General features: G+C 33.4%; 1 protein-coding gene across 1 annotated transcript in view; it reads right to left on the bottom strand.

Annotated features, from left to right (window-relative positions):
* LRRIQ3 (leucine rich repeats and IQ motif containing 3) overlaps positions 1-12,490 on the bottom strand; it is a 200,020-nt gene extending 187,530 nt beyond the window's left edge. Inside the window, exons 1-2 of the mRNA XM_047082700.1 lie at positions 12,242-12,490; positions 8,714-9,037 (exon numbers count right to left, since the gene is read on the bottom strand). Of these exons, the coding sequence (XP_046938656.1) occupies positions 8,714-9,037; positions 12,242-12,490 (573 nt within the window). The remainder of the gene's footprint in view (positions 1-8,713; positions 9,038-12,241) is intronic.
* Positions 12,491-13,471: the final 981 nt, after the last annotated feature.

Here is a 13,471-nt window from a genome sequence, read left to right as displayed (position 1 = left end):
CAAAATTGATAAACCCCTAGTCAGGTTTATCAAAAAGAAAAAAGAAATGACCCAAATAAATAAAATCACTAATGACAGAGGTGAAATCACATTCAATACCACAGGAATACAAACAACTAGAGAAGAATATTATGAAACATTATATGCCAACAAAGTGGACAATCTGGAAGAAATGGATAAATTCCTAGAAACACAAACTACCAAAACTGAAACAGGAAGAAATAGAAAACTTGAACACACCAATAGCCAGCAAAGAAATTGAATCAGTAATCAAAAATCTCTCAAACAAAAGTCCAGGGCCAGATGGCTTCACATGGGAATTCTACCTATTCCCCTGTGAGTTATTATCAATTTTTCTCAAACTATTCCAAAAAATAGAAATTGAAGACAACCAAACTCATTCTACAAAGTCAGCATTACCTTGATTCCAAAGCCAAAGACCCAAGTGAAAAAGAGAATTATAGGCCAATAACCCTAATGAACATGAATGCAAAAATTCCCAAAAAAATACTAGCAAAATGAATCTAATAGTACATTAAAAGAATCATTAACCAAAATCAAGTGGAATTTATTCCTGGGTTGAAAGGGTGGTTCAATATTTGCAAATCAATCAATGTGATATACCACAGTAATTAAAAAAAAAAAAAACATACGATTCTCTCAACAGATGCAAAAAAGCACTTGACAATGTACAGCATTCATTCTTGATAAAAACCCTCAACAAAGTAGGATAGAGGGAACATACCTCAACATCATGAAGGCCATATGTGAAAGACCCACAGCTAATAATCATCCTCAATGGGTAAAAATGGAGAGCTTTTCCTCGATGGTCAGGAATAAGACAGGGATGTCTACTCTCACCACTGTTATTTAACATAGTACTAGAAGTACTCACATCAGCAATTAGATAACAAAAAGAAATAAAAGGCATCCAAATCAGCAAGGAAGAAGTCAAACTTTCACTGTCTGCATATGACATGATTCTACTCTACGTAGAAAACCCAAATGACTCCACAAAAAAATCACCAGAGTTTGATACACCAGAACTGAATTCAGTTAAGTTGCAGAATACAAAATCAATGTACAGAATTCTGCTGCATTTCTACACACTAATAGTGAAGCAGAAGAAAGAGAAATCAAGGAATTGATCCCATTTACAATTACACCAAAACCATAAGATACCTAGTAATAAACCTCACCCAAGAGGTAAAAGATCTGTACTCTGAAAACTATATACCACTGATGAAAGAAATTGAAGACAACACAAAGAAATGGAAAAACATCCCATGCTCATGGATTGGAAGAATATTATGAAAATGTCTATACTACCCAAAGCAATCTATACATTTAATGCAATCTCTGTCAAAATACCACCAATATTTTTCACAGAGCTAGAAGAAACAATCCTAACATTTGTATGGAACCACAGAAGATACTGAATAGCCAAGCAATCCTGAAAAGGAAAAACAAAGCTGGAAGCATCACAATTTTAGACATCAAATTATATTACCAACCTATAGTGATTAAGACAGTATGGTACTGGCAGAAAAACAGACACACAGATCAATGGAACATAACAGAAAACCTAGAAATGGACCCACAACTATATGGCCAACTAATCTTTGACAAAGCAGGAAAGAGTATCCAATGGAAAAAAGACAGTCTTTTCAACAAATGGTGTTGAGGAAACTGGACAGCAAAATGCAGGATGAAACTGGACAACTTTCTCATACCATACACAAAAATAAATTCAAAATGTATAAAGACCTAAACATGAGACCTTAAACCATCAAAATCCTAGAATAGAACACAGGCAGTAGCCTCTTTGACATTGGCTGAAGCAACTTCTTACAATGCACTGGTTCTGATGAGCACTGGGTGTTGTATGTTAAGTGATGAATCACTAAATTCTATACCTGAAAGTAATATTACACTGTATGTTAACTGAGATTTAAATAAAAACTTGAAACTAACAAAAAAAAATCTCTACCTTGAAATATTCTGTACTGCATTTTTAATGCATTTTTCACTGTGCAACAAAAAGTATTAAGTGCCTTCCAAAAATTTCTTCCTTTCTTCCTTATTAATAGAACCTTGGTTTTGTTTAACAAATAAATGTGCCTAGATAAAAATACTCATCAAGCCAGATTTCCTTCTAGTTAGAGGTAGCCATGTGATCTAGTTCTGATGGTAGAAGGCTTTCAGGTGGGACACCGGGTGGAGCTATTATTTTCAGACTTAGCTGACATATGCCTTTAGTTCCTACCAATCCCTTCCTTTTGACCTAAGTCTTGACAGAAGAAACTCATGGTCTTTGAGGGAATCCACTCACTAAATAGCAGAGCAAGATGCTAGAATAAACCTTGGTCCTTCATAATTTCCTTGAGAAACTACACAGAACTATCTGAACTTTTTGTTACATGAGAAAAAAATCCCTTTTTAGTTAGGTTTCTATCACATAAAGACAAACACAATCTGAATTCATAGCATTGGTTTCTTGCCCAGATCACTCCCATCTTAAAAATGTTTTATGTATATATAATGATTAAAAAATATAAATCCCCTCATTATATGCTTTTAGATAACTAACACTTCAAATTTCTAGTTTCATTTCATATAGTAAAGAAGAATATACGCTTTCCCTTTTTCAAATTGTAAGTATTTTCCAAGTAAACCCAAAAAACAAAGTTCTACAAATCATTATATGTCAAAATTAAGGACAGACAGAGTCATTCTAGTTTTATTGTCTTATAAGACACAAGTTTTAATCACGTTACTAATTTGTTTAAGAATTAATAAATTCAGGGCGCCTGGGTGGCTCAGTTGGTTGAGCGTCCGACATGGGCTTAGGTCATGATCTCACGGTTTGTGAGTTCGAGCCCCGCGTGGGGCTCTGTGCTGACTGCTCAGAATCTGGAGCCTGCTTCAGATTCTGTGTCTCCCTCTCTCTCTGCCCCTTCCCTGCTCTTACTCTGTCTCTCAAAAATGAATAAACGTTAAAAAAAATTTTAAAAAAGAATTAATAAATTCGTTTCTGCATTAATGCCCTCCTGATAAAAGAATAACACTTATTGAAAAAGATCATGTGATCTTTATAAGATTCTTTATTTTCAATTTTCATAGTGTTTTTACACTCAGTAAGTGCAAAGAAATGTTTTGAAATATATATTTCCAACATTACTAAATAAATTTATATCCTCATAGATTGTCATTCAAGTGTTTTATATTGCTATAAATTAAATAATATCTTTCAATAATCAAAGAATAATAAAAACAATATTGCTTATAGCAGAAATAATGAATAAAAATGTATCAGTAAACTGAAAAACTATCATTCAAACATATTTCTTTAAATCTCTGCAACAAAATTCTGCCCCATAATTTGGTGTATCCATAGCTCTTTCAGGCTTACTCCATTTGTGATGCTTTCCATTCATGTTTTCTAGACGGTGTTTTTATTTTTGTTTCCAATTATTCTATTTCTGGTATTTTCAATCTTTTTTTTAATGCTTATTTATTTTTGAGAGAGCGCATGCACATGAGTGGGGGAGGGGCAGAGAGACTGAGGCGGGGGGGGGGGGGGGAGCCACAGAATCTGAAGCAGGCTCCAGACTCTGAGCTGTCAACACAGGACCTGATGTGGGGCTCGAACCACGAACTGCAAGAGCATGACCTGAGCTGAAGTCAGATGCTTAGCCAGCTGTGCCAACCAGGTGCCCCTCAATCTCTTTTTTTTAATTAAAATCCATTTCCCTCAGCTTAAAAATATGTGGAAGTTAGTATAATCTCACTTTTAAAAACCTCTCCCATTAGTCCTATTTCTGGCAGTTAAAGCATTATCTTTCCTCTGTCCAAAATTTTCCTGGAAAAGTTTCTATACTTAGCAATTACATATTAACCCATTACAATTCCATATCCATTCCTGTAAGTTACTGAAATTCCAAAGATGCAACCTCTTCAACAAAAGGTTTTCAAACTAGTTCTGTATCCATAATGTTCCTTGACCTTTTAAAACATCCTTCATTTTTTTAAAAAAAAATTTTAATGTTTTTCATTTATTTTTGAGACAGAGAGAGACAGAGCATGAGCAGGAGAGAGAGAGGGAGACACAGAATCCGAACCAGGCTCCAGGCTCTGAGCTGTCAGCACAGAGCGTGACGAGGGGCTTGAACTCACCGACTGCGAGATCATGACCTGACCTGAAGTCAGATGCCCAACCAACTGAGCCACCCAGGCACCCCAAACATCCTTCATTTTTAAATCATTCTTTTCTCTTCACCTAAGTGATAATAAGCCATATCTCTGTTTTTCCTTCTACCTCCTGGAATTAATTTTCTGTTATCCTCATTGGTCCCCCTTCTTTCTAACCATAAAGGGAAACTGCCCCAATGCTTTGTCCTTCGGTTTTCATACTGATTCCTTTATTTTCCTGTGACAGCTTGGCTTCGGTCATGCCCTCAAACAAATGACTACTGAATTTACATCTTAGACCTGGAACACTATTTCTGAATTCCAGTTCTTCATTTCCAATGCCTGGTTAATATCTCCATACCAATATCCTGCCTCAATAAACATGACCAAATTTAACTTTCTAACAAAACTCTTTGAATGCCACCATTTCTGTACACTAAGTTACTTTTTGTCTCAGTTACCCAAGTTCAAAATACCAAAAGAGTATTTTCTCACTTCTTATTCTTATCTGCCCATATTTGGTCAGTTAAAAAAAACCCTGTCAAATCTTTGCACTGTCTATACTTTGTGATACAATGTTGATTGTAGGACTATGGAACCAAGACAGATTTGAAATCCCAGCTTCATGACTGACTAGATGTCTGGTATTGGGTAAAGTCTTAAACCTTACTATATTTCATTTTCTGCTGTGAAATAATAATATCTCCCCATAACAAATAATATGATGAAGAACAAATATTTTTCAGGAAGTCCCTCCCTATCTAGCCCAAGCCTCCATACTTTTTGTCCTATATTACTCTATTTTCTTTAGAAATTAACAATATCTAGCATCCTATGCTGGGTTTGTTTTTGTTTTTGTTTTTTAGCCTACATGTTTATTTCCTGGGCCTTCCCACTGAACTTTATGAAAGCAGAACATCTGTCATTATTATTTACTACCCAGTCCAGAATAATCTCTCTCACATATTAGGCAATCAATACATATTTGGTAAAGGAGTGAAGGAATAAAATATATAAAGTGTCTATAACAATGACTTTTACTGAGTGTCTGTCCTCTTCTTTACAATGTCTTCTATTTTCTTTGCCACTACTGTTCACTTGAATCAACCCTAATCACATCATTTCTGGCCTATAATAGTTTCTCTGCCCTCACCTGTCTCCTAACCCCCCTTAATCTGCTAGCAAAATACTGGATTAATCTCCTTTAAAAAAATTTGTCAATAACATTTATTCATAGAGCACCAACTATGATAGAACCACTCTAATTTTCTCCTCAAATAACTTCAATAGATCTTCACTGCATTCATTAAGAAATCTAAACTCCTTAGTATTCCTCCAATCTTCTTTTCATACCCCCACTAACTTCCTATTAATTGCTTAAATGAACATCAGTCATTTTGATTGTCCTTAAAAAAGACAAGTATGTTCCCACCTTTGATTATACCATACCATCCAACTAGAATATATAAATGAAATTCTTCTTTTAGGACCCAGGTTAAAACAACCATAATTAAACACTGCAGCACTTTTTATTTCTCTAAAATTTTTAACTGTTATTACAAAATCATTAATATACTCATAAATGTTTATAAAGAATTTATGCAGTTACAAAGTTTTCTAACTTCCTAATCTCATGCATAATCACTGTTCATTGTTTATATATCCTTCCAAATGTGATCACTTCAAATGATTTTCTGTTCTTCAATTGTCAATACATATATATGTATATTTAGAAATACTTACAACATTTTACAAATACTATTCTGCAACATACTTTTTTATTTCCTGTATCTCGGTACTTGAGCTTTCTAACACCTGCAGAGCTCACCCCTTTTTCTGAATTCTTACCTGATTTATTTGTTCTAATATTCATGTCATGAAGCATGTTTTTTAAATATTTTTATTCACCAATTTAAGTATTTTGTAATCTCCAACTAGATATAATTTCCTAATCACTTGTTTCAGCATTTTAAAAATCAAGATATAATGATGATTTAGTGCAGGTCACCAAATTAATTGTTTAAGAATTTAATAGTTTTATCCACTTCCATTAATATTCCAAATTGTTCTTTAAAGCATTGGGGGGGGGGCAGGAAACTACTTCCCAAAGGAATCTCTCAAATATGGAAACCTGAAAATTAGAGATTCACTTTCATTAAAAACAAATTTTTGAATCAACAAAAAGCTTCTAGAATTAAGAAATGAGAATAGCAAGGTGGCAGAATATAAGATTAAATTAAAATATCAATGTATTTCTATATATTAGTAACAAATAATCCAAAAATGAATTTAAGAACTCCATTCACAATATTGCCAAAATAAATAAAATACACAGAAATAATTTTTTTAATAAATAATACTTAGAGAATGGAAGAAGATCTAAATGAATTGAGAGTTCACATTCAAGAATGAGAATACTCACTATTGTAAAGATGGCAATCTCCACAAATTGATTTATAAATTCAATGAAATTTTTACCACTATTCCAGCAGGAATCATTGCAGAAATTGACAACCTGATCCTAAAATTCATTTGTAAATGCAAGGGACCCTGAATAGCCAAAGCAATATTGAAAAAGAAGAGTAAAGTTGGAGGACTCACACTTCCCTATTTCAAAACTTAACTACAAAGCTACAATAATCAAGAATGTGTGATACTGGCCTAAGGACAGATACACAGACCATTGGAATATAATCATTCAGAGTCCAGAAATTAACCCTTACCTTTTCATGGCTAACTGATTTCTGACAAAGATATCACAAACAATTCACCAGGGAAAGAATAATCTTGTCAACATATGGGGCTGGTATAATTGAATATCTACACGCAAAAAAAATGAACTTGGACCCTTACTTCATACCATGCATAAAAATTCACTGAAAATGAAACATAGGTCTCGATTTCAGAGCTAAAATTATTAAACTTCTAGGAGAAAACATAGAAAAATTTAGTGACCATAGAGAGATTTCTTAGACACAACATCAAAAGCATGATCCTTAAAAGAAAAAAATCATAACCTGGATGGCTTAAAACTCAAAAATTTTCTGCTCCAAAAGAGACCATTAACAAGATGGAAAATTCGCTGAGAGAAAAATCTTTGCAATACATATATCTAATAAAGGACTTATACCCATATATCTACGCTTACAACTCAATAATAAGACAAACAACTCACTTGCAAGATGAGGAAAAAATTGGTATAGACATTTGATGAAAGAAAGTATATGCATAGTTAATAAGCAGAGAAAAATGTTTGTCATCATGACTCATAAGGGAAAAAATTAAAACCAAAAAAAAATATACCACTTTATATCTACTAGAATGTCTATAGCGTAAAACAAAAAAACACTAAGTGTTTGCAAGTACATAAAGAAACTAGAACCCTCCCACATTTGTGGTTTCTACTTTTTATTTTTTATTTTATTTTTTTTGTGGTTTCTACTTTTTAGAAAGCAATTTAGTTTCTTACCAAATTATGCATACACCTACCATACCTACCAGTAATTGCACTGCTAAGAATCTCCCGAAGAAAAATGAAAACATACGTCTACACAAAGACATGTAAGTAGGTGTTCATAGCAGCATCATTCATAATAGCAAAAACTGAAAATAATCTAAATGTCTATCAACTGGTGAATGGACAAAAAAAATGTAGTGTATTCATATAATGGAAAATCACTCAGCAATCAAAAGGAACAAACTATGCATATATGCTACAACATAAATGAGCCTCCACCACATCACACTAAGTGAATGAAGGCAGATCCATACGACTACATATTGTATAGTTTGATTCACATAAAATGTTTAGAGAAGCAAATTTAAAGAAACAGAAGCCAGATCAACAGTACCTAAGACTGCAGGAGGAAGTTGAGATTAACTGTGAATGAGAAAGAGGGAAACTTTTGGAGTGGTGGAAATTTCTAACAGTGGATTGTGGAGATGGCTATACAGCACTATCAATTTACCAAAATAATTAAATCATACATATAAAAAGGGAATTTTATAGTATATAAGCTATATGTCCTTAGAGCTATCAAAACATAACAGGGACCAAAAATATTTCTCTATAATTTGATATTTTTATGCTCAGCAATTTTTATGCAGTAGGCATACAAGCTTCTACAAATCCTCAGATATAAGACATTACTAATGTACTAACTAGTTTATCACATTTTAGATAAATGATACAGTATATATTAGTTTATATGATTTAGGTATAGAATCTAGAAGCTAAAATTTTACTTCCACAAATTTATTCAAAATGAAACTCTAATGAATCCAATTACCTTTTTAAAAAAATATTTTTTAAGTCTTTTTATTTATTTTTGAGAGAGAGACAGAGTGTGAGTGGGGGAGGGGCAGAAAGAAAGGGAGACGCAGAATCTTTGAAGCAGATTCTAGGCTCTGAACTGTCAGCACAGAGCTCGACGCGGGGCTTGAACTCACGAACTGTGAGAGCATCACCTGAGCTGAAGTCAGATGCTTAAATGACTGTGCCACCCAGGAGCCCTTCAATTACCTTTTTCAAAGCAGGGCAGAAATTAAAGAAAAGTCGGTGGTTATATGCTCTAAATCTTTCAGGAAGATGCCAGTTCTGAATTATCTCTTCATCAGAAATCACATGATGATCCAGTGCTTTGAGAGGCCATATACTGTTGACAAGAACATGTCTATATCCTTTTTTAAGGCTCACTGGACAATCAAACATAGTGAGGGCAATTAGACTTGGACAGGCAGATAACATACATATATTCTTTAACTTTGCAAACCCATTGTCATGAAGATAGAGGAGTTTTAGTTTCTTCAGTCCACTCCAAAATTTGGTATCTGGTAGACTCTTTATCTGAAATATTATCAATAATAACATCTTAAATACAAATGTTAATTTTCTATAAATTGCATGGAAAACGGAAAAATATTAAACATCTTCTAAAACTCAGTATTTTTCTTTTTTTTTTTTAATTTTTTTTTCAACGTTTAATTATTTTTGGGACAGAGAGAGACAGAGCATGAACGGGGGAGGGGCAGAGAGAGAGGGAGACACAGAATCGGAAACAGGCTCCAGGCTCCGAGCCATCAGCCCAGATCCTGACGCGGGGCTCGAACTCACGGACCCCGAGATCGTGACCTGGCTAAAGTCGGACGCTTAACCGACTGCGCCACCCAGGCGCCCCATAAAACTCAGTATTTTTCAAAATGGCAAATTTCTCATTAATAAGCCAAAAACGAATCTCTAGTTTTCCAGTGGTGACTGGAGTAAAAAAAAAACATAATACATTGTTCCTCTGGACTAGGTTATCATTATTAGTATAATTAAAAGAATGGACATATATACTTTGTTCAGTAAAAATTTCTTTGTAGTAGGCCAATTCTAAACTTTTCTAAAGTACTTTACTGATGTAAAGAATTAGTGTGATATACCCCATTAACAAAATAAGGGATAAAAATCATATGATCATCTCAATAGAGAAAAGGCATTTGACAAAATTCAACATTAATTCATAATAAAAACTCTCAGCAAAGTAGATACAGAGAATATACCTCAATATCATAAAAGCCATATATGACAAGCTACAGCTAACATCATATGCAATGGTGAAAACTGAAAGCTTTTCCTCTAAGATCAGGAACAAGACAAGGATGCCCACTCTTGCCACTTTTATTCAACACAGTATTAGAAGTCCCAGCTAGAATAATTGGGCAAGAAAAAGAAACAAATGGCATGCAAAACCAAAAAGGAAGAAACAAAACTGTTACCATTTGCAGACAACATATTATATACAGAAAACCCTAAGACTCCACCAAAAAATTCTTACAACTGATAAATGAATTCAGTAAAGTTGTAGGATACAAATTCAGTATACAAACATCTGTTGCATTTCTATATACTAATAATAAGCTATCAGAAAGAGGAATTAAGAAAACAATCCCATTTACAACCGCATCAAAAAGAATAAAATGCCTGAATGAGTTTAAACAAGGAGGTGAAAGATCTGGACACTGAAAACAATGACAAATGTATGAAATAAATTGAATAAGAGAAAAATAAATGGAAAGATATTCCAAGCTCATGGACTGAGAGAATAATGTTGTTAAAATAATATTGCCCAATGTAATCTACATATTCAGTGTAATCCCTTCTAAATTTCAAAGGCATTTTTCACAGAAATAGAAAAAGACTCCCAAAATGTGTATGGAAACACAGAAGACCCTGAATAGTCAAAGCAATCCTGAAAGAGAATAAAGCAGGATGCATCCTGCTCCCTGATTTTAAACTATATTATGAACCTATAGTGATCAAAACAGTATAGTATTGGCATAAAAACACACAGATCGGGGCGCCTGGGTGGCGCAGTCGGTTAAGCGTCCGACTTCAGCCAGGTCACGATCTCGCGGTCCGTGAGTTCGAGCCCCGCGTCGGGCTCTGGGCTGATGGCTCAGAGCCTGGAGCCTGGTTTTCGATTCTGTGTCTCCCTCTCTCTCTGCCCCTCCCCCGTTCATGCTCTGTCTCTCTCTGTCCCAAAAATAAATAAACGTTGAAAAAAAAAAAAAACACACAGATCAATGTAACAGAATAGAAAAACCAGAAATAAACCCATGCATAGATGATCAATTGATTTATGATGGTGTCAGGAATACACAATGGGGAAAGGGCAGTCTCTTCAAGAGGCCATACACAAGAGCCTGTAATCTTCTCTGTATCATTCTAATTTTAGACTACGTACTGCTGAAGCGAACACAAGGGCAGTCTCTTCAATAAGTGGTGTTGGGAAAACCAGATAGCAACAGGCAACAAAACAAAACAAAACAGAAAAAAAAAGAAACCAGACTACTATCTTACACTATATACAAAAATTAGCTCAAAATGGATTAAGGGCTTAACCTAAGACCTGAAACTATAAAAATCTGAAAACAAAACACAGGCAGTAAACTTCTTCACAATAGTCTGGGTAATGATTTTTGGATTTGACACCAAAAGCAAAGGACACAAAGGCAAAAATATATCAAGTAAAAATATATCAAACTAAGAAGCTTCTGTACTGCAAAGAAAACCATCAATAAAATGAAAAGGCAAGCCAGTAAATGGAAGAAAGTATTTGCAAATTGTATGTGTAATAAGGGAATAATATCCAAAATATATAAAGAACTCATACAACTCTATAGAAAAAATAAAATCCAATTAAAAAATGGACAGTGAATCTGAATACTTATTTTCTAAAGAAGACATCCAGATAGATGGCCAACATGGTACATGAAGGGATGCTCACTGTCTCTAATCATCAGGGAAACACAAATCAAAACCACAAGGAGATACCACTTCATATCTGTTAGGATGCCTTTTATCCAAATGACAAAAAATAACAAGTGCTGGCAAGGATGTGGAAAAAAGGAAACCCTTATGCACTGTTACAGGAATGTAAATTGGTACAACCACTGTGGAAAACAGTATGGAGGTTTCTTAAAAAAACTAAAACTAAAACTGCTATATGATCCAACAATTCCACTTCTCAATATTTATCTGAAGACTAGGAAAATACTACCTCAAAAAGATATATATACCCTCAATATTCATTGCAGCATTATTTACAATAGTCAAGACACGGAAGCAGCCTAAGTGATATATATATATATCTCAAGTCATTATGTTGTATGCCTGAACTTAATATGTTATATGTCAATTATGTCATTAAAAAAATTTAAAAGTCCAAATAATTTTTAATGCAGGCTATTAAGAAGTAAAATATACCAAATCACAAAGTATTTACATATTTCTAATTCAAAAATTTTGCTTAAATTTAAATTTTTTTAAAAGTAGTCTCTACACCAATGTGAAGCTCAAACTCATGACACCAAGATCAAGAGTTGCATGGTCTATGGACTGAGTCAGCCAGATGCCCCTTAAATTTTGTATTTTTATATATTTTATTTAGTTTTAAATTTTTATTTACATTTTATGTAAAAGACTGAAATACTGTAGATAGGTAACATACGTGTTTTTAAACATCAATTTCATTTATACACAAATATCTAAAATGCTATTGCTTACCTGATTTCCATGGAGATCAAGTTTGACTAATCTTATACAACTTTGAAGTGGATGAATATCTGTGATAAAATTGTTTGAGAAGATGCATACTCTCAGAGAGATACAGGATTGCAAATTTTCCATAGATTTTAAATGAAGGCCACTGAACTTCACAAAAACAAAATCTTTCTGATCTTCTATCATGTTGTCATTATAGTGACTCCATTCTTCATGACTGGTTAGTTCTTTTGTGATTGTTCCATGAAACATCTAGGCAAAATGGGAAATTGCTTAGAAAAGTTTTTTCAACTTCCAAAAATAAATTTGAAAACAAAAAATATTTGCTAATAGATAGAATAAAACGGGTAGAAAAGTTAAAATTAAAAAATCTAACTTGTAAGTGGAATCCAAAAACATTAAAAAAAAACAATAAAGAAACAAAAAGAAGAATCAGACCTACAAATATAGAGAACTTATGGTTGCCAGGCAGGAGGAGGGTGCACAAAATGGGTATTATAAATTTCTGTTATAAATTTCTTAAAGAAACAATTTACAATCACATTACTTATTTCTATGTTCAATTCAACTAGGCAGTTAAAATCTGGAATTCTATTAGTTTTAAAATAAGACTTATTTATCTAAAATTCCTGTATCAAAGCTTTTTAAAGTAATTTTACATAGTATTTCTTATATATTTGAAATTTCCCTTACTCTGGGTAATTTAAGCTTTTACAAAACACAGTTACCCAGTGATAGTTTAAAAGGGAATAACTGAGCTCAAGTGGCCTGAGAGCATTTAGTCAGATTAACCACCTTCCCTATTGGAAGAATCTTTCTACCATGTGAAGGTAAACTAGGTAGGCATAATCCAAATGAAAATAAATGTGAAAATCTAGATAAACCCTTGCACTCATTCAAGAGATTAGTTCCTTTTTATATTCTGACCAAGGCCTACAACTATAATTAAATTCTAAGTACCATCTAAGAAATTAAACAAAATGCAGATTCCTAGGCCCCATATCATATTTATGTTATCAGTCTCTGGGCTGAGAGTCAAGGAATCTGTAATTGAGCACATTCCTGGGTAAGTCATGGACACATTGAGAAAGAATAAAGACCCTGATATAAAATAAACAGATACGAACGAATCTTTATAAACTTACCAAGCTCTATAGGTCTAAGTGATTTTTTAAAATTATTAATAGACTTTATTTTTTGGAGCTGTTTTAGGTTTACAGAAAAACTTAAAGT

The sequence above is a fragment of the Lynx rufus genome, unplaced genomic scaffold (genome assembly GCF_022079265.1).
Source record: "Lynx rufus isolate CCGP_SWC_20201006 ecotype Redwood Valley unplaced genomic scaffold, mLynRuf1.p SCAF_2, whole genome shotgun sequence".
In the NCBI taxonomy this organism is placed as follows: domain Eukaryota; kingdom Metazoa; phylum Chordata; class Mammalia; order Carnivora; family Felidae; genus Lynx; species Lynx rufus.
Note: the sequence above shows the minus strand (reverse complement) of the source record. Positions and strands in the feature narration are given on the sequence as shown.